The sequence below is a fragment of the Lepidochelys kempii genome, chromosome 7 (genome assembly GCF_965140265.1).
Source record: "Lepidochelys kempii isolate rLepKem1 chromosome 7, rLepKem1.hap2, whole genome shotgun sequence".
NCBI classification, from domain to species: domain Eukaryota; kingdom Metazoa; phylum Chordata; order Testudines; family Cheloniidae; genus Lepidochelys; species Lepidochelys kempii.
Genome location: NC_133262.1, coordinates 29,550,815 through 29,573,232, shown reverse-complemented (window position 1 = coordinate 29,573,232; position 22,418 = coordinate 29,550,815). Strand labels below are relative to the sequence as shown.

Sequence of the window (22,418 nt, the reverse complement as noted above, 5' to 3'; positions counted from 1 at the left end):
AGCTAAATATGAGTCAACAGTGTAACGCTGTTGCAAAAAAAGCAAACATCATTCTGGGATATATTAGCAGGAGTACTGTAAGCAAGACACGAGAAGTAATTCTTTCGCTCCACTCCGCGCTGATTAGGCCTCAACTGGAGTATCGTGCCCAGTTCTGGGCGCCACATTTCAGGAAATGTGGACAAATTGGACAAAGTCCAGAGAAGAGCAACATAAATGATTAAAGGTATAGAAAACATGACCTATGAGGAAAGGTTGAAAAAATTGGGTTTGTTTAGTCTGGTAAAGAGAAGATTGAGGGGGGACATGATGACAATTTTCAAGTACATAAAATGTTGTTACAAGGAGAGGGAGAAAAATTGTTGTTCTTAACCTCTGAGGATAGGAAAAGAAGCAATGGGCTTAAATTGCAGGAAGGGCGATTTAGGTTGGAGATTAGGAAAAACTTCCTGACAGAGTGGTTAAGCACTGGAATAAATTGCCTAGGGAGGTTGTGGAATCATCATCATTAGGGATTTTTAAGACAGGCTGGACAAACACTTGTCAGGGATGGTCTAGATAACACTTAGTCCTGCCATGAGTGCAGAGGACTGGACTAGATGACCTTTCGAGGTCCCTTCCAGTTCTATGAGTCTATAACTGGAACTAGCAGCTCAATACAAATCGCTACCTAGAATCCCTTCAAAAGTTCCCTTTTCTATACAGCAAATCAAGAACAAACAGAGGTAGTAATGACATCACTGGTAACTGAGTAACTCCCACGCTGAGCACCGAGACTTGGAAATTCAGTCACAATAGTTGTTTAACTCTTGTCAAAGAGCCTCTGAAAAACAATTACTTTGAACAGTGAGGTCTACAGAGCTCAAATGATACCTTCAGCACTGGTGCTTGCATCAAACAATTTATTCAAGGAACTGCATCTAGTCATGGGACAGTTTATGCTTGGGTGGTGGGAGTCTGTACATAAAATATTATTTTCTTATCAAATGAATGTCAGGAAAGATGCAAGAGGAGTGAATAAGGCAGTGCTTAAGATGAAAATGGATTATCTAGATAGGATCACAGATCTTAAAAGGAAGAAAGAGCATTTTCCACCAACTAGGATATCAATGAGAAGGTGCAAAAAGGGACGTTTGTTTTCTCTAGGTACATTAACCTGTGAGCATAAGAAAAGTAATAATTTTGGTTTCGGAAGGACTCCTAATGGCCCGTGTCATTCCCTAGTTTTCAACAAGACATGGACTCTGGGTTAGAAACCAAACTCACTTCCTTCCTGGGATTTGGCTTTATTGGCCTTTCAGGCCAGGTCTACATTAGAAACTTTTGACAGTATAGCAATGTTGGTTAGGAGTATGATTTTTTTTTCATATTTCTATACTTGTAGAAAGCCTAGGATAGACACAGTCATACCACCATAAAAGTGCTTTTGCTGGGGAACAGGTATCAACTGTATCAGTAAAAGCACTTTTCTGCTGGAATAAGCTGCATCTGCACTAGGAGGGTTTGCCAGTATATCTATACCAGCAAACCTTTTCTGGTACAGACCTGGCCTAAGACAAAATAAGCCTCAGCTTAATCTTCTCTCAGCTTTGATACTCCTGGGGCCTCTCTCAGGCCCTCCTCTGTTCTTGTTGCCACTGTCTCAAAGACACTCCCTTTATATCCTAGTTGGACCCCACCTGTCAGCAAGACTCAGCTGTAATTACCCTGAATCTTGATATGGAGTTTTAAAACCTTGGCTTAGGGTGACTTGACAGAAAAGTGCTGCATTCCGATACTGGCCCTTTATTTGCCACCTGTGACAGAACCTTACATTGCAACTACGAAATGGTTCACGGCTGTGTCAGATGTGGACTACGCTCTACAGACCTGCTACATTGCCACTGAATCCCAGTCAGCCTAGAACAAAGAGAAACTGGTGAATTATGCAGCATTTAAAATGACGGTCGCCACCCTGAGGAGGGAGCAATCTAAAAAGCAGGAGATACTATAATAGCATTCCAAAAATATAGTCCAAGGGGCAAGAATCTCATTTGGTCTGTGTATGAATTCATTTGTAACAAATTAGATTCAAAAAGGTTTTCTGTATGCTTAATAGTCCTTAAAAACTGGAACAACTATGGGCTCAGTATTCATTCACAGAATCACTGATCTGCCCAATGCTACTCAATCCATTGCTCTTTTTCGTAAGCACTCTTCTGAAGAGAATTACAAAAGGTAGCCAAGTTTATAAAGGGGTTTTCTCAACTTCCATTAAGTCTTGCCTACTCTAGGATTTTTCCCAACAGTTTCCCTCCACTACTACCACCACTAGAGGAGACAAATTGCCAACAGCCTCCAGTATTTTTGCTAACGTCTTGTCTAGATCTGCTCTGAGCAGGTTTGATGGCTCAGTGGTAAAAATTCCAACAGCCACAGAAGCCTCAATTACACTACTGGTACTAGTGGGGATCGTGAGGATGGAAAATTTTTGAATGGAAAACTTGCCTCCTAGAGTGGACAGAACCTTCAAATACCAAAATCCAAGGCCAGAATCTCAGCTGGTGTAAATCAGCATGGGTTCATTAAAATCAATGGAGCTAAACAGATTTACATGAGCTGAGGATCTGGCCACAGAATTTAATCAGCCACTTTAATCTCAATGATATCAGTCTAACAGCTATATGCTGGTGTTACTGAAATATACCAGTAAAAATGAAGGTATCCTTTTATTAAGCTTTCCGATGCAAAAGAATTACTTTAGCAATTACTTTTCAAAAGAACATACTGTTTTGCTGACTAGGGAATAGGTGTTACCAGGATTAGTTTGCTATGATAAGATATTATCCACTCCTCCAGAAGCCTAAAAGCTTCTTTATGAATAGAAATTGAATTTTAGAGTATTTAAATACTGTAGCTGGAACATGAGCATTGCCATGATAAATTCCCTCACCTTTGCTACTTCATTTTCAACCACAAGGTTCTATAACTTTCATCTACAAAGCTGAAATTTTCATGGTCTTAAGTTTCCAAAGGGTAAATTTGCTCAGGAAGTTTGAGTGAAAAGGGTTGAGCTGATTGAGAATGGAGGAAAAGGGGCATCACACACTTTCCCCACTCAAAGAAGTGTTGCATCAACTTCATCGGTGCCAAAGTGACTGGGGTTAAAAAGTTAACATTTGGCAGGGAAATACTGCCCTTAGGTCCCGATTCAGGAAAGCACTTAAGCACATGCTGAAATTCCACTGAAAATGGAGATAAAACTGCTGTCTCAACTAAGAGTGCTTCCTTGAATTGGGGCTTTCCTGAGGAGAAGGGCCTTTGAATGTTCTGGTGAAAAAAATCAGTTTGACTTTAAAGTGTTATCAGGTTTCAGTAAAATAGCAGTCCTGGGATACAGAGTACTTGGGGTACGTGGGGTTTTTTTTTGAAGACACTTACCCACTCTAAAGTGAAAGACAGCTGCAGTGCAAGGGTGCTGCTAATGTAGGCCCGCAGCAAATGAGTACATCTCTGAAGGCAAAAATAAATGCTGAACTAGTGACTCATTCTTTTAGAATTAGAAATGAAAAGGACATACAAACATTACCTATACGGAGGATATGGTGAGAAGACATTAAAAATCATTTTAGAAGAAATAGGGGGGCCTCTACTGTTTTGATTTAGAAGAGAATTTACCATGCCATGGTACCATTTTCTAGATAGGACCATAGATTGAAATTTTCCTAAGCAGTATAGAGGATTTAGCCACACACAGCCACCTTCATTTCTGCAGCCAAACGACAAGGATATAAATACTAAAATGAAACAAACACCACGAATAAGAACAGCTCACCACCAAAGCAGGACAAGAAGGGCTACAATACAGAACAGAATGATTACCTATTACACTTTTGGCAAATGAAGCTCTTTTGAGGGTTGCCAGACCTAAGTCTCCTATTTTCACAGATCCAGTTGGTCCCGTAATAAAAATATTGTCACATTTTAGGTCTCTGTGAATGATTGGTGGAGTTCTCGTGTGCAAGAACAGTAGACCTTTCAGGATTTGTCGGCACCAGCTACGAAGAACTTTTGGTTTCATCACTTTAAATCTTTTCAGATACCTGCCGCAAAAACACAGAGAGAGCCATAGGCATAAAGAAAAAAAGCGTTATTTAAAACTCTAAAGGTTTTACAATGGACAAAATTAGGACCTTGTTTTGAATACACCCCCACCCCCCCCCACACACCCCAACCACAAGCAGCTCAGAGACAGCATCATGGTGAAAGTAAATTGTGCTCTCTGAAGAAAGCACAGAGACATTTCATTTTTTTGGAGGAAGTTAATTATTGTATCATACTTCCCTGGTACAAATACCACCAATATTCAGACATATGGAAGTTTAATAGTAAAGCAATTCATTTTATGCAAAGACCTATGCTAGAACATAAAATGTTTTATGTATTCAGATTAGCACACTATGGAAGTCTTTTGATCTGTGTACTGCAGACCTGCATTTCTACCATTAGCCTAAGACACACATCTTTACTGTAGATATGGAGGGTATGTTTTGGAGGAACTCAAAATCTGCTTCTTGCACTTGCAGAGTGGCAGGTTGGAGTTGTGCAGTGATGTGTATTACTCCCATCAGGGATGAAAATCTGTTCTGAAGTTTGTGCCAACTGCTTTATAACCAACTGAACCACAAGCTATTAATTAGTGCTGTTTAGGAGATAACCTGGAGCAGCTTTTGAGTCAAAAAATGAACCCCTCCAGCTAAAGCGCTATTTTATTGCAGTTTTGTAATGCAAACCACAAACACCAACCCCCGCCCCCAAAAACCAAACCAAAACAAGCAAACAAAACCACGATCAACAACAACCTAACAAATTCACCCAGAGCTTCATGTGCAGAACAGAAAACAAAGGAGAGAACTGCTGATAGTTACATAACTGAAACAGTAGCTCAGGGGAAACAGCAAAAGGTGCTGAAATTCTGCTTTCAGATCAACAGAGTTCAAACATCGGGACACATGACTGAAGGGACAGAACAGATCAGTTTTTTGGTCCTGAGATGCTTTTTTTTCCCCAGAGAGGCTATAACTAATATTTTTCTAAGAATTTCAGCAGCTATTCTGAGATGTGCCACCAGGAGCACAGTACTTACGTTTTTAGCGTTCCTGAGGTCATCAATTCAGTAACCAGCACTATACATTTTTTCCCTTTTACACAGGACTCCCAGAAGTCGTAAAATCTAACAATGTTTGGATGCTGAAGACCTTTCAACATTTCTGCTTCCTCCTTAAATCTCTGTCTCTCTACTTTTGTCAATTTTCTGTCCTGTAATCCAAAATAAGCATTATTAGTATTGAATAAAACTTTTTTTTTTTACTGTAAGTCATTTACTATGGTTTTGACAGTACTAGATTTCTTTTATGATCACATCAAGCATGATCATTATAAAAACTATTTATATAAGAAATGAGTAATGTGGAGGAACAAGAACTCCACAGGGGCACTAGCCTCAAATTTAGTTCCTGTCATCATTAAATTGTGTCTCTGAGCTGAGCTGAAGGACGAGTAGCCCTGTATCCAAGAAATGTCTGTGGTATGCAACATAGGAGCCTTTGATTTCCATTTTCACCTTCTGAGGCATCACTAAAACCCCACAGTTGAGCCATGTCAATGGTTTGGTGCATTCATATATATCTAAATGATTTCATTAGATTTAGTTTTGAACCATTTTTGATCTTGAAAGTACAGTTAACTGGAAAGACTGAACTAACAAACGCAGGGCTGGATTTTCACATATGCCGAGTACCGCACAATGCCTGTGGATATCATTTACAATTGAGGATGCTCAACACTTTAAGACATCAGGCCTGTAATCTGCACTTTACTGAAAAAAGGGTAAGTTCCTCCTTACGTGGATGGCCTCCTTTTCCATTGCTATGGAAACAAAAACAATCTAGACAATGCCACCTCAAAAAAGAATGTGCCAATTTTTCTGCTCGTTCACAATTCTGCCTCTTCTTCCAAGCTATTTTACACTAAATTCGACTCAAAAAAAGATTTAAAAATGACTTTGTGCCTTTGTCTTTTCTGGGATGTAAAAAGGCATCCTGAAAATGTTTCTTGCCTGCTTTTAAGATCAGAAATATTGGGAATGACAAATTCTATCTTCCTGGTTTTCCTGGAGAATCTCTAAGAGGTCTCAGGGATATTTAAACTCTCGCACCTTAATTGAAAATGCAAGGGTGTTTAATCATTCACAAATGTTTAGACCCTGAAGATAGACAGGTGCAAGAGTTTAAAGGAATGACTTAAAATCTTTCCCTTTCAACTGTCTCCCTCTTGGCTTTTGGGCTGGTGTCAATCCACTAGTTCTTCAGTCAGAGTATAAGTATAATGAAAAAAGTTTTAAAGAAAAATCTGTTGGGGAAAAATGCACTCCTGCAGCCTTAGAGGCAAACGGACTTTGGCTGGATTGGCAGGGGAAGAGGGCTGTGGCTCCTTTAGGGATACTCATCTCCCATCCCACCTCCCATTGCAGGAGTCCAGCTCCCTCTGAGTCTTGGGTTATGGATAACTTGGGTCAGGGGAAGGGAGGGAAGAGGAGAAGCATCATCCTACATGACTGGCCAGTTGGCATATGGAACCCATTGGCCCCCATGCACCCAAGGGTCAGTCACAGAAGCCCTTAAAAATCCCTCAAGCCTTCTTCATAAACCATAAAAAAGCCACAAGCCTAAACAGTTACTCTCATTAGGAGCACCCCTTTAGTACTGTATGATAACCTGTGGTCAATCTCTCTCTCATGGACAGTAAAGCAGATTAAGATCACTCCAGTCCACTGCCCTAGAAATAAAGCTCCTTAGCTCTTTAAAAGGCAGAGCTGTTTCTTACTGACCAAACTCAGAGCTAACAGATCACTGGAAAACACATGCATTTATCAGGTCCAAAAGTTAGTTCATTTTTCAAACTCAGACATTGTACTTTCCTCAGCAACCTTAGAGGGATGTAGATAATAATATCCACTTCGTGAAATAAATGGTCACTTGGCCTATTTTTAACTGAGACTCTGAGGGAGATAAGGCCATTGCCATATGGATACAGTCTCCCTGCATCTGCAGTGAGAGGAATTCCACACAGTAATAAGAATTCTCATGGCTGGAGACGAACTGGCTTTATATTGGCAGAGATTTTTCAGAAAATCCAGGCCGAAACTTGCTACGTGTTTTACCTCATCTTTATCGCCTCCAAGGGACGGAAGCCCACCCTCAGGGTAGGGGGGTGGGGGGAGGAGGCGGCGTTTCCGTTTTCCAAGGGTTGCTAGATGTGCCAGCTTTACTGCTCCGCCGCAGTTTTTAGTTCTCTCCACATTTTACTGAGCAGCATCCACGTTACTACTCACACGAGGGTTGCCCAGGGCAACAGCAACAATCTTGGCCATCTGAGCAGCTGCTTGCCTGGTTGGGGGCAGATCCCTTAGTAGGAGGCAAGCCGTTCTGCCGGTCACAGGCGGACATCTACCGCAGTAACGAGGCGGCACTGCTGCTGTCCCATATCAAAACACTTTTAAGAAAGCTAAAAAATGGTGCCCAGTGAGCCTGCACGGAGGAGTCAGACAACTGCTTTCAACCCCATCGGTCCTTCCCCTACTGCTGAGTTTCCTTTTAAATTTAAGCCCTGTAGAATAAATCAGACACACTCCAATTAAAGAGGAAAGGGAGAAATTCCCTGTGAGTCAGGAAAAGCATACCGGGGGTGTGTGGAGGGGGAGTCAAGACAGGAGCAGGAAAGAGGACAACAACAAAGTCAGCAATTTTACAAAACATTCTAAAATTAAAAAAAAAAATCACAGTGCTCTTTGATTCTAACTTTTAGGTTTCTGAGCATCCCAGGGAAATTTTCCATCCCTAGTTAAGATATAGAATATAATTGCTTCTTGTATGTTTGCTTAAATGTTAAACGAACATACAATACGCAATTATATTCTATATCCCTGACTGCAGATTATGTGCCCCAGTGCACTGGGACTGAAGACTCAAAAGTATCCAGGAATGAACAACAGAAACCACATACATTTTGGATCGGACAAAAGAACCTGACACCTCCTCCCCAGCTCCAAACCATCTCCATATTTCATACCCACTTCTTTAGAGAACATATTTTTAAATCAAAAGAATAAACCAATAAATAAGTTCTAAAGAGCAGCAACACAGGATGAGCATCAGCCTCAGAAGAGAGCCAGTGCCAACTGGCAACACTTGAACAGCGAGTGTAGGGATAAATAAAGTACGTGCCAGGTCTAGGTCAACCAGTCCCACGGTGCAAACTTCAAAAGATTCAAACTGATATTGTGTACAGTCTTTGTAAGAGAGTTTATAACCAAGCTACTCAAATTCCATCAGGCTCAACCTGACCCAAAAATTGTTGGCTCTTTTTAAGAGGGCTTAAAAATTAATCTGTTTTCTGCTTCGAGGCAGGAAAACACCTACCCTGGTTGCTGTTTTAACTACACAACTCACTCAAAGTTCATTTGGAAACCAAAAATCTTTACTAAGTTTGTAAGCACATATTCTCATGCTGTATAAAGCACACAAGGCAAAGCTTTAAGAGGACGATAAAGTTGTAGGCTTGTTGTTTCAAGCTTTCGAGAAAGTCATTTGTTAGGAGGCCAAGAGAGCCTATGCTGAGATGACACTGCAGCAAACCAATTCCACAAAATAAGTGTTTGGAAATCACAAAAGCTAACGGAACCCTGGAATATCATGCCTAAGGTATCTCAAGTTGGGCACCCAAAATCAGGGGGAATTTATGACAATGTGGTTGTAAAGTGACTAAGCCAGGGTTAGCCAATGAGTTTGTTATAGGCAGTCTATTCCTACCTAGGAGCCTCACATTTAATGACTATACAGCACTTCCTCCCAGCCCTCTTTAGGGGAATCCTCTGCCCAGCGCACAGCCCAAGTTGGTGGGCAGAATGCTGAGCAGATAGGCAAGGGGATAATCCTTTTCCCAAATCATGGATCAGCCTCCGAGTCACTCTGCAGTCACCACTTTACCCCAATAGCAGCAATGGCCTCAGCAGTGCCCCTTTAACTGCAAGGTAAGGATCATTCCCACCCTTACTCTGCCCCTGGACACCACTGCACAGGGGGTGCATGACCATCCCATACTGCCAGCCTCTCGTTGCACCCCAGTTCATCTTCCAAAGGGATCCTCTGCAGATACAAATGAGGCAACTGGATGTGTCCCTCGATTTCTCCTTTGCTTCATTTTATTCAAATTCCTTCTCCTCCCCCTCACTTCTTTAGCATCAGCTGCCACAGTCCCTGTACTGACAAGGCACTGTGCTGCGGAGAGACAAGCAACTGCCTGACAGTCCTCAGCTTAGCAAACAAAACAGAAGAGTCATCCCGAATTAACATACAAGCTCCCTGCTTAGTCTATTCTCACTTTATTGGTTTTATCCTATAGATTTGCACTAAGTTTCCACAAAATTGTGAGACCCAAAAATACTTTGACAAAGTGTTTTCAGTGTGAACTGGGAGACACTGACATGATTTTGCAGAGGACTACACACTTCATCTCCTTATAAGGTGTCCGAGCTTCCAGGCGCCTCTGAATCTCACTTTACTGGGACAGAAAAATCTTGGCTCTGCAGGACAGATGTTTAAAGTAATTGACAGCCTCTCAACACTCCTGCATAGCACCAACGTTTCTAAAATAACTTTAGCCATCAAAAGTTCAACGCTATTGCATAGTGTAAGCCTTGGTTCAACATTTCTAGACAAAATTTAAACGGAACCAATAAAGCAAAATGATGTAAGAGAGCTGCTCATTGTAGATTTGTTTTAAAAAGGACTTGGCTAGCTTCTTCTCTTTCATAGGCTATAAAGAACGCCTTAAAGAGAGGCATTTTGTCCACATTTACCAACAGATCATTTTAAATGGTAAAACTTAAAATGATGCAGAGTAGAATTTGTTTCCATGATCAGAGCTCCAGTGTCATAGCAAGAGCAGATATAAGACAAATTATCCGTTTTCTGAAGGACAGCAAGTTTTCCTGCACATAGAATGTAAGACAGCTCTGTTTTAAAATAAATCCTAAATGCACAATCTTGAAACAAGTTTGCTGTGTTTTAATATATCCACCATGACTTCAAGACCACAACTGGTAACTGCACTGAAGATACTCAGCCTTATAAAACACAAGGCAAAAGCAAATTTTTTTTTTAGCAGACATGTTCATGGAAACAAATACAAAATTCTATTGTACAGGATGATTTAAAGACATTTTTGCAAGTGATGTCACAATAATCCATAACCATCTACCCTACCCTGTGTTCACAATTTGTATTAATTTTAAATTATACATTTTTATTATTACTCTATTTTGCTGCGGCTAAGGACTTATGGAGTGTCACTACAGCAGTAAGCCAAGACACGGTGTGCATAAGTAGGCTATTAGAATGTTTCAGGTGCAGTGTCAACAATCCGATCTCTTAGCCATGATACAAGAGTCTACGCAATCTAGTGTGGTTTATTTTGATAAGAGTACACTCCTAAATTTTACGGTTTTTTTAAGCTAACTGTTTTGGAGTTATGCAATCTATCCTTCTGCTATGAAAGGTAGTTCCTAGCAGGCAGAAAATAAAAGCTAGTAAGGAAAAGTAATAAATACTCTTTTCCCTATTCATTTTCTCATTCCTCTTTCCTCCCTTTAATTCTGAATATACCAAATGCATTTACATTGGCAAGATATACAACTGAACAAGTGATAGCTATTTACATTTCTGACAAAATACCCAAATTGTTTTATTTCTCACGCTGCACTTGCCAGAGTATGCACTGTTTCAGAGTAGATTATCAGGGAGTTGGACAAAATGTTTGAGGTAGGAAACAAAATTAAATTGCATTTCCTGTTTGTAAATTGGATTTGTGAAAGTCTGTCACTCATCTGGAACACATAAGTTACTCTCTCCTCCTCCCAGACAATCATGCTGGATAATCTAATAACTTTCACACCAATCAGGCTTCCTCTTTGCCAACACAATGTTCACCGTCACTAAATTTCCTAGTGCTGAACACTGGCTATGGTTGGAATTAGTACCAAAACCCCATTAATAAAATTAAAGGACAGGCTGAGCCTTATATATTCGATTTCTGAGAATGACACCCCAATTAATAATAGGAAACCTGTTTTGCTAGTATCTCCTCTATCTGGAATACATAAGCTCTGACTAAAGTCCTCACACGTCATATAGAAATAGGAGAGCACTTTATTCTGAGCCTTTGGAAAATTTCCAAAGAAAGATTAGCCATTGATGAAATGTAGTTCCTATCTATATTGGTCTAATACTTACCCTAGAAAATGAATATGATAATATTTCCATATATCTTAAAGCACTTTATAAAACAAGAGGGCATATTATCCATTTTTTACAGATGGGAAAACTGTGCCACAGAAAGTTTAAGTGACTTGCCCAAGATCATTGTGAGTCATTGACAGATTTGGGAATGAACAACAGCTTTCCAATTTATACTCACTGCAACTCTTATCCAGTGGAGTGGACTGAAGGTAAACAAAAGATCTAAACAACTTATCCAAAATATTTACTTTAGCTCAGTTCCAGTTTAATAATGCTATGTATTCATTTAAGAACTACTACTTATAATTATGTTTGATAATATGATAACAGCTGTGTCTCAGAGTAGAAAGATGTGGTGTTTCAGCACAGGAACCTGGAAATGCACTGAAATACTCCTGCACAATGTATTTTGAGTAACATTTTAATTAAAAACAGCTACTATGACAACTTGAAGAGTGGTACTAATTTTTAGGACAAACTAAACTCAACCTTGCTAGTGACTGAACTCAGGCTGTGATGCAGATGCTGTTATTTAAATAATTAACTATTAAGTTCTCCTAAGAAACTGAAGAAAGCCGTAGTTTACACAGAATGTTCAAAGTATTCTTTTCAGCCTTAAGATGTAACCATTGCTCAAGAAGCATTTAACCACCTGCTAAGTACTATCAACTTGTATGACAGCTAAGCATTTGGCGGCCATGTCATGCCTGCCCATGTATTAGGAAAGACTCCTTGTTAGCTACCCTTAGACCAAAAGGATATTGCACTGACCTGGAAGCCACAAGTTCTGGTCTCCTCAGAAACTGAGTGTTAATATTTCTATATAATTCACAATCCTCATTAACCAAGGCTTCATACCCCTACCTTAGGAGTCAGGCAAGTAACCTTCACCCATTCTCCAAATAAGATAACAGAGGTTGCACAAGGTCACATCAGGCAGGGTAGAGACAAGAAGTCAGGTATCTAATATAACAGAAGCAAGCCTCAGTCACACTGCCTTTTAGAGTGAATGTGCCAAATCCATATGCCTTCTGTAACCACTGCTCCAACCTGTAGACCACATGCTGCTCCCAGAACCATGATGAGAACCCAAGAAACCCAATTCCCACCATTGTCTCTCAACCTGTCGCATAATGCACTTGCAAAATGTCTGTCACATCCTTTAAGAGCTAGTTCAGCTACAGAACAACAATCTACTTCTGCTATCCCACAGGAAATTCTGATATTTTGTCATTTTAGTCCAACACCCCTAAATTTTTTATGGAACAAAGTTCCAAAAAATATCAGTTTGGAGATGTTGAACGTTTTGAAACAAAACGTTCAACTTCATCTGCCTAAGACACTGCAGTGGTTTATGGGAAACGTAGTTCTGGTGCCTGCATCATGTTCTCATCCTCTGGCCAGACTGATGTGATAAATGGCAGTCATGTGACTTCTACGATACCCCCTGCCTCTGGGTCAGAGGGGAGACTGCGGTACATCAAGGGAGATGTAAACCAGCCAAGGAGCCCAGCCCACAGGAGAGAACTGGGGCACAAACACCTCCCATGAGGTACTGCTGCATCCTAGCTAGATACAATTTAATGTTGAACTATCTCAGAACAAAATGTTTCAGTTCAGTTCAACAAGCCACAGTATTTCCCCAAGGGTGGAATCAACTTGATACTAAATATTTTGTTTTGATTTTCCTGACAGTTTAAAAAAAAAAAAAAAAAAAGAAGGACATATAAAAAAAAATGTCAATTCTGTGGAATTTCCATCTAAAAATTGCAAGCTAGCTCCACTGCCACCGCATCTTAAAGGGGAGAGATCTGTGCTCTGGAACTGCAGGACTTGGGTTCCAACCCCGCTAATTATCTATGCGGGGAAAAAAAACCAACCCAACCCTAAAGGCTGAGTAAAGTTCTCAAAAGTCCCTAAGTGACTTAGGTATTTTAAAAAATTATTTTACCCCATATCTTTACACGTGGAAACGTAAAGTACTTGACTTTGCAAGGGTGGTTTTCTGTAATTTCATAAGATTCCCCCTTCTTTAGTGAGAGGGGCCTGGAATTATAATTGCGTATGATTTTACACTGAAAACACATTTAAAAGTGAATTTGGATGTAGTTACATTTTATTCTTGTTTATATTTAAGGGTATACCTACACTCCCAACGCTTCAGCACGGCAGCACTGTGACGTGTGCAGTGTAGAACATGCTTTGTCGCCGGCGGGGAGCGCTCTCCCAGTGACAAAAAACCACCTCGAACAAGCGGTGGTAGCTTTATTGCCGGGAGCGCGGCTGCTGGTGACAGAGCGCTGTCTATACTGGCGCGTTTCAGCACTAAAACTTTTGTCCATCGGGGGGGGGGGGGTGTTTTTTCACAGCCCTGAACGACTAATGTTTTACCGCTGAAAGTGGCAGTGTAGACACAGCCTTAGTTAATGGGAGCTGTTCCTTTAACATGGCAAGGCACTTGATTGCAAAGCGTGTAAAGAGATTTTACCTATTTGTCCAGAGAGAGGAAAACCCTGACGGTGTACTCTTCAAGATGGAGGACAGTTGGACATTCTTAAAGGTGGAAACTTTACCATTCGGTGTGACTGGGAGCTTCAGGGTATTGCTTATGAACTATGGCGCCTTTCATCTGGAATAAATTTTAATCCGGTTTAGTTCAGTAGGTATGAAAGGTTGTTCCCTTTTAATGGATGTTTGGTAGGCCCCTGCACAGCTCTCACATTACAAGCTCACCACCATACTTTGAAGTAATTGGCAGTGTCTGCAGAGGCCAAGAACTGAATGAGCATCAGTAGCTAAACCATTTCTTCAGCTCCTAGAGGAAGCCTGCCACCCCCAACTGGTCACAATAGAAGCATATTAGCAAGGTAATGTACATGGGAAGTTTGCTTTGCTGCTCCTCTGCAAAACAGAGGCTTCATTCACCAGGCCTGTCAGGTGAACCAAAGTAAAAGCTAACTGCCATATAATGAAATACTTTACTGTTACACTGATGATTCACTTTCTCCTCCCCAATAAATGTGTTACCGGTTTCAGAAAGGCTTTCAAAATAACTAACAAATTGGAAAGATCTATTAGTAATCTAGTGCACACCTGTATGGAGCAGCTGTGATGGTTATGTAACAGTGTGGAAGACGATCACCCTTAATATAGCAATTCTGGGCTCTGAATACTAATCAGAAGGGAGAGCTGCCAGCTGCAGATAGGAGCAGGCTTTGGTTTGTGTGTTCTTAGGTGGATATAAAGTTACAACTAAAGGAACTTGTTTAACAGAAGCTCCCTTTGTGTTAGGATGGAGAACACCACTATACCTACCCTGCCAGGAAGAACTGTTCCCTGTGTTCTCTAGTGTTCTGTTCAGCCTAGTTTTAAATGTTTCTAGGAATAAATCCTCCCATATTCTCCCAGCAATAACAGCTTCACAATCTTCCATCAAACATCAGGAAAAAGTTTCCTGAAAGTTAAACCTAACTTCTCCTTTTCAAAGTTTATTTTCATTTATAAACAATGGGGGAGAAGTATATGTAAACTTGCATCCTATTCCTCAGTAAGCAATGCCTGAGAAAGAGGATACAAGTTTACAAATACTTCTCCCTCAGATACAGTGCACATATTGTTAGTCAATCTTCTCTGGGTCAGTCCCTCCAACCCATTTATCATTGTGGTGGTTCTTCTTTTGTTAGCAACAAAAGGCATTAACTGTCAACTTAATTACTACCAACCTCTTTATTTACTTTTCCTTTGTTATTGTACGATCACTTTTCTTAACACTCAAAAGGGATTTAAAAATAAAGTTCATAAATAGCAGGACATTTTACCGGGGGGGGGGGGGGAATGGCACAACCTTAAAATTTCAAAGTCAAGAGACACCACTGTGAAAAGAGAAACACCAATAATCAAACTCCAGCGAGAAACTGCTGAATTGGAATTCATTTGCAAATTGGATACTATTAATTTAGGCTTAAATAGAGACTGGGAGTGGCTAAGTCATTATGCAAGGTAGCCTATTTCCCCTTGTTTTCTCCTCCCCCCCAGACATTCTGGTTAAACTTGGATTTAAACTTGGAGAGTGGTCAGTTTGGATGAGCTGTTGCCAGCAGGAGAGTGAGTTTGTGTGTGTGTGTGTGTGTGTGTGTGTTCGTTCCCGGGGGGTGGGGTGGGGGGGTGATTGAGCCTGGATTTGTGCTGGAAATGGCCCACCTTGATTACCATGCATATTGTAGGGAGAGTGGTCACTTTGGATAAGCTATTACCAGCAGGAGAGTGAGTTTGTGTGTGTGGTTTTTGGAGGGGGGTGAGGGGGTGAGAGAACCTGGATTTGTGCAGGAAATGGCCCACCTTGATTATCATACACATTGTGAAGAGAGTGGTCACTTTGGATGGGCTATTACCAGCAGGAGAGTGAGTTTGTGTATGTGTGTGTGTGTGTGTGGGGGGGGTGTAGAAGGTGAGAAAACCTGGATTTGTGCTGGAAATGGCCCAACTTGATGTTCACTTTAGATAAGCTATTACCAGCAGGACAGTGGGGTGGGAGAAGGTATTGTTTCATGGTCTCTGTGTGTATATAACGTCTTCTGCAGTTTCCACGGTATGCATCCGATGAAGTGAGCTGTAGCTCACGAAAGCTCATGCTCAAATAAATTGGTTAGTCTCTAAGGTGCCACAAGTACTCCTTTTCTTTTTGCGAATACAGACTAACACGGCTGTTACTCTGAAACCAATAATCCACTATCAGTTTCTCACACTTCATATTGACTTGAAAACACATTTTGTTCACTACGAGTCCCCATCCTCCTCCAACAGAAATCCATAAGATTTTTTTTTTCCCCCATCAACATCACTGGGGACAAGAGAAGCAGAAAGAGCAGACCCAGTGTTATGGCAACTAGGACTGAAGTGCCAGAGACATATTGTATATAGAGATGTTTTCAGGATGTGAACATTCATCTAAGCAAAACTATACAGCCTTCCTATGTAAAACTGTTTGTGCTGTTTTAACACAATCATCTTTAAATGAGCTGCATGTAGATTACTTGCTGAAATTACTAGTGCAGCAGAGTAAGTTCCACACAAACGAGTACATTTAGATGGAATACCAGAAATAGTTAACTTTAGACCCCCTCCCCATCCTACACACATTTTTCAAAGAAAACCAACCATTTCAGTGTGCAATAGCTGATACTCCCTGACACAATATATCACCAATCTTCAAGCATTTGCGTCTCAATGAAGGTAAAAAATTAAAATGCGTAAGTTAAAAATGTTTTGGGGGTTGAAATGCACATGGTATTTTCTGTCATTTACCTGTGAAGTACAGTGTTTGCTTAAGTTTACAGAAACGTTTGTACCACTTTTTCAGGTTTGTGATCACTTATCAGTTTGATAAAATATTAAGAACACTTTGCATGTATTACAAAAGGCATCTTTATAGCTCCCATTACCACAGTATCTGGGCACAGGCCATAACATCTTCATAACAAACTCCCACGATTCCTAGAGACAATAAAGAATCCCAGACCAGAATAATAGCCAATTCTAGCTCTATTTCCAGCTTCAAGAGAGTCTTTAAAAGCAACAAATGCAGATTTTAAGTTCTGGTGTGTCACACTTAAAGACTCTAAAGCACTCAGCAGGTCAGCTTCTAATTCTCATCAGTGTAGCTAGAATAGATTCTTAATTGGATGCTATGCTAAATTACATGTCACACTCACCATGAAATGATCAGTGGGACGGATTAGAAACTGTGGGAGGGGGACAGAGTGCCTCTAGAGGCAGGAAGGTGCACTGCACCTGGCTCCTCCTCAACCAGCTACACCAGAAAGGAGGAAGGAGGAGAGTTTTGATCACTACTACTATCCAAAGCAGATTTGGGATTGGAGTAAGAGACTGTGGTCCCCAACTAGGCGGAAAGGTTTCTTATGGGGCAGAGTAATAGAGGAGGGGTGGCCTATGCTTTCACCCACACTTCAGCATTGTTTGTAACACTACACAACTCCAACAGTCAGTTATGATCATGGAAGATTAATTTGTTCTTCCTGTCTGAGAGTTTCCCTCCACACACCAAGGCATCTCTAAACTGGCTTATTTGAAAGTTTCAGAGCCCCTTGCTTGTCTGCCCACCTTCTGTGTGAATGTGTATGGTTTTATTTACTGAACAAGTTATGGAGAATACGATCATGTACTACCTCATTGCAGCCTGCACACCACAGATTGAGAAGCACTGCTTCATAGTATTTGGAGATGAAGCAAGCATTGTGCTACTCAGCCTCATATTAAACATAATATTTATACAATGAGGTTCAACTAAAATAAACGCTGCTCAAAGAAGGAGCAAAATAAATTAAGTTTCTTAATTTAGATTTGTCCCTGGACAAATTTGGTTTGGTTTAATCCAGCCTTTTAAACAAGGTCAGTGTTACACAGGTAATAGTCTTACATAAAGAAACTGCTTCTGGACACGATTTCATTATAGAGTCACACTCACTTTTATGTGAAATCAGTAATCCACGGCGGGTTTCCCCGCACACCTATCAATTGTGTTGTGGACACTGACTTGAGACCCCTCTTTCACGGATGAAGTCTGCTGCTTTCTGGACAGTATACCACCATAATGAAGAGGCAAAGTGTCAAGTGGTAGCCACATGCCACCATGATAAGGCGGCTCCATCCTTCAAGATGTGAGTGTTATGGAGCACAAGTGTTCTGGAAACGGACATGGGTTTCTCTCACGATAAAGTATTATCAGGGTAGACACTCTGCCCTTTGACCCATCACCCAGAGAGTTCAACAAATGCAGGTTATATGAACAAAGATACTTTTACACTAGATCTAATGTTAGGCAGCATTCAAGAATTTTTTACCCCATGCTACTAAGTCACACACTTTCTGTCTTATGCATTAACAGTGCATGCCATTCTACTGATGGGATAAAGTGTGAAATGAAAACCTTTTTATTCCCTCATAGACTACTATAATTTGAAATACATCTTAAGTATTTTGAATACTTAGCTGTCTATTTTCTTCAGAGTCATAAAAATAATAGAAGTTAGAGATGGATAAAACCTATTATCCAGTCCATCTCCTTGCAAATGCAGAATTCTCCCAATAGTACATTGATATTTAAAATTGGCATGGTGAATACCTTATACAAAGTGATAAGGGCTACCAGAACTTCGCTTGGGGAGTCTATTCCATAGGAATAGCTGTTCTCACCAGTAAATGAATTATATCAAAAAATTTACACTAACTCAACAGTAAGGTTGTATATTTACAGTCACAAAGAGTCAGGACATAGAAAAAGTTTCCACCAGTAATGTTAACTCTGCTGCATTGCACATCTCCCATGATTTGATAAGTGATTTGGCTCACACTATTAACAATATTAAAGTTCTGTCAACTTAACTTTGGTCCCCATCTAAATTTTATTATAAGAATAATAAATTTAAAAACCTGAGACCAACAGCAATGTTTGCACAATTTTCAAATTCCAATGAAAATAGTTCATCAATGAACAAACATTCCATTGTAGTATTTAGAGCCCAAATATTGCAGCACTAAAAACTTTAAAAATTTTGTTTTCATTACCCAGGTTGAGAAAAATGCAAAGTAAAAAACAGAGTGGCAAATAAATTGGATTTTCAAAGTTTTCACTTTTAATTATTTATAGTATTCATCGGTTATCAGTAATTTCGGGTAAGTAGATACAACAAATGATTACTTTGAGAGCAACCACTCAACGAAAAAAGCCAAAAACAGGAAGAGACATTGACACATATGCAACATGGCATAGTTAACATTGTTGGAACATACACTTTTGCATTTTTTCACCTGCAATTTCAACTTTCCACCTCAATGTTGTATTGAAAGTTGGGAGTTGATATGGAGGGATTTCATTTGTTCAGTAGTGAGTTTATGCATCATGAAAGTCAAGGCTGAAATGTCCCATTTAGGCTTTGAAGTTTCAACCTTTGTTACCACCATTTGTTTAGCTGGGGAACTTTCTGCAAGGCGAGGATAACAGGATAGCAGAATACAGATAGCCTTTTTTAAGTGAGTTTAAGTTACAAAGTTCTGCAGTATCTGCAGAGACTCGCTATCAATGTGATGGGGCTGAAAAAGAGGCAAATGTAATCCTAGAACATATCCTAGGAGGCATTTCCAGAAGAGAGCGCGAAGTTGAATGCCATTGTGCCAGGCACTGGTAAGTGCTCATCTGGAACATTGGGTACAATTCTGGTCACCCACATTCAAGTATGATGAATTCAGACTGGAACAGGTGCAGAGAAGAGCTACTTGGATGGTCAGAGGAATGAAGGGCCTATTTTATGAGAAGAGGCTAGAAGAACTTGGCTCATTTAGCCTAACATGATGAAGGCTGTGAAGGGATATGATGGCTCTCTATAAATACATCTGGGGGGTAAATACCAGGGAGGTGAAGAGCTATTTAAGCTAAAGGGCAATGCTGGCACAAGAACAAATGGGTAAACTGGCTATGAACAAATTCAGGCTGGAAATCAGAAGGTTTCTAAGCATCAGAGGAATGAGGTTCTGGAACAGCCTCTCAATAGGAGTTGTGGGGGCAAACAACTTGATTAGTTTTAAGAGAGCCCTGGACCAATTTATGGGATTATATAATGGGTTGCTTGTGATAGTGAGAGGCACAGGTCAGCAGCTCTGGGGACTCCTGGTTCATGTCTGATCTCATGTGTCAGGACTTCAGCCAGTCACCTATAGGGATCAGGAAGGGATTATTTTCCCCAATGTATTCGGGGTCTTTTGGGGGGCGAGGGGGAGTTGTCTCCTTTCTCTGAATCATCAGAGGTGGCCAGAGCTTGAGATGGGATGGCAATGGGAAGGCATTCTCTCTCTCAGGTTGGCTGGCTCATGCTCTCATGTGTAGGGTCTAACTGATCACTGTATGTGAGGTTGGGAAGGAATTTCCCATCAGGTCAGATTGGTAGTGATCTTGGGGTTTTTCTGCCTTCCTCTGCAGCGTGTGGGTATGGGTCACTTATTGGGATCATCTGGTATTTCTCACTGAACCATTTCCCTGCCCTTGGAGGGCCCTCAGGCACTGCTGCACCTCAATCCCTCCTATTGTCTGCCTGTGGCATATAACAGATAAATCTCCTGTGGGCTGTAATACTTCGGTCTAATTTTGGTTGATGGGTTTAGTGTGATTATGCTGGGTCGTGCAGGTGGCCAGAGGTCAGACTAGATGATCTGGTGGTTCCTTCTGGCATTGAACTCTGTGCTGTGATCCATTATCTTTTGTGGCAGACTTTCTCCAGGCACTAAGAGGTTTTTATTTTGTTTGGGATTTTGGGGGTTTCAGGTGGGGCAAGAGAATGAGGACTTTTGTTTGTTTGTAGGTACATACAGTGCTGAGCTGGAGCTGGTTTCACGCGAACCGGTTGTTAAATTTTGAAGCTGGTTTAGAACCGGTTGTTAAAGGGGTGGGCAAACTCCGGCCCGCGGGACGGTCCTGTCCGGCCCGCCTGAGCTCTCGGCTGGGAGACTCCCCTGAGAATCCCTTTTTAATTTTTACTCACCCGGCAGCGCTCCAGGTCTTTGGCGGCGGGTCCTTCAGTGCTGCCGAAGACCCGGAGCAAGTGAAGGAACCGGTTCTTCAGCTTTTGGCAGCTCATCACTGGGTATATATGCCCCCTGCTAAATGTCCCAAGATCAGATAGCTTAATCCCTACACTAAGCTTCTTGGTGTGCCTATGTACAGATAATGGATAGTGAAGTCAAAGGGTGAAGTTTAGTTGGCGCTCTCTTTCTTAGAAGATGCCCACTGAGCGTACGGAGAGATGAATTTTTAATTGCATACTATTTTTAAACATGTTCCCCCAAACCAGGCAAGCTCTGATCCTTCCTCCTTACTGAGGAGGAAATATAAAATATTCAGTTTGGTCTCTATTTTAATGCCACTTCATGAATTTCAGCTCCCAGAAGTCAAATGGTTTCAGAAGATGATAAATGTGAAAAAGGGGATTATAATAGAAAATGTTTGGTAGCCTTGATTATAGCAGGTTCTAGCAACCAACATCTTCAGAGTGCTCTGCAAATTGTTGTTCTTATGTAATAAAGAGCACTGCACCTAACATTCATTCCACTACTTCCCCACAAGAAATGCCTCTGACATGTCTCATAAACTCAAAGCTAAAAGCCATCTCTCAACTTGCTCTTGTCTATCTGATGTAGTACAGTGCTTGAAAACATTAAAATACCCGAAGCACAGTAAGGTTTAACTCAGGACAGTGGATAGCATATCAGGAGAGGAGCTGGCCAAATAATGGATTTTTTGGTTCCCTGGCAATTTTGAAGAGTAAAATAAATTCATTTTGAGTCAAACAACAAGATTCGTTTTGATTTTGTCCATTTTTAAACATATTTGAAATTTGTGTTTTAAAACCATTTGAGGAAATTTTGAATAAAAAATGGTGTCTAACAAAAACCACCAAAAAACCAAAAACAACCCCTCTCCCCAAAAATCAAAGTCTTACTCCGAAACTACCAGAACAAAATGTTTTGAATTTCTGAATCCCCCTCCCCCAACGATTCAGGAAAACCAACATGAATTTTCAAAACTTTTCAGTGTTGCCAATTTGTATTTTTTGCCAGAAAAACTTTTGGATGAAAAATTTCACCCAGCTATTATCAGAAGTTCTAGTAAATTATAGAAAGAACTGTTTGTGACCCCAATATTTAGATTTAAAAGTTATCCACAATAAAATACTTGTGTGACCTGTCTTTGAGAATCTCCAACTCTTCTCCACTATTTGCAGCAGGCCTTTGAAATTCAGCAGCAGAAAGCCCAGGGGACAGAGAAGTACCTTTTCTTTGCCCTCAGGAAATTCTGCTGAGGTTTGAGGGTTATCAACTCTCACTTGCCCTTGCCAGGAAAAAGAGTTGGCAATGTGCCAAAAGTGGCGGTGGTTGCGGGGGGGGGGGGAATGGAATTTACAAATAGACCCAGGAACTTTCAACAGATTTGTCAAAAAAGGCTAATGCAGTATGTTGATTTGTATTTAAAATATTCCCTTCATTTTTTTTGCAACGTAAACACTGCAGCCACAT

General features: G+C 40.7%; 1 protein-coding gene across 22 annotated transcripts in view; it reads right to left on the bottom strand.

The window, feature by feature from the left end:
* The window catches only part of WNK2 (WNK lysine deficient protein kinase 2), a 171,632-nt gene that overhangs the window by 107,393 nt on the left and 41,821 nt on the right, over nt 1–22,418 (bottom strand). For all 22 annotated transcript variants that reach the window (XR_012159824.1, XM_073351600.1, XM_073351601.1 and 19 more), the window contains 2 exons: nt 5,126–5,298; nt 3,862–4,082 (listed from right to left, as the gene is read on the bottom strand). Coding sequence is in view for 21 of the 22 variants with exons in the window: in XM_073351600.1 (XP_073207701.1) it covers nt 3,862–4,082; nt 5,126–5,298 (394 nt within the window). In the remaining variant the exon portion in view is untranslated. The remainder of the gene's footprint in view (nt 1–3,861; nt 4,083–5,125; nt 5,299–22,418) is intronic.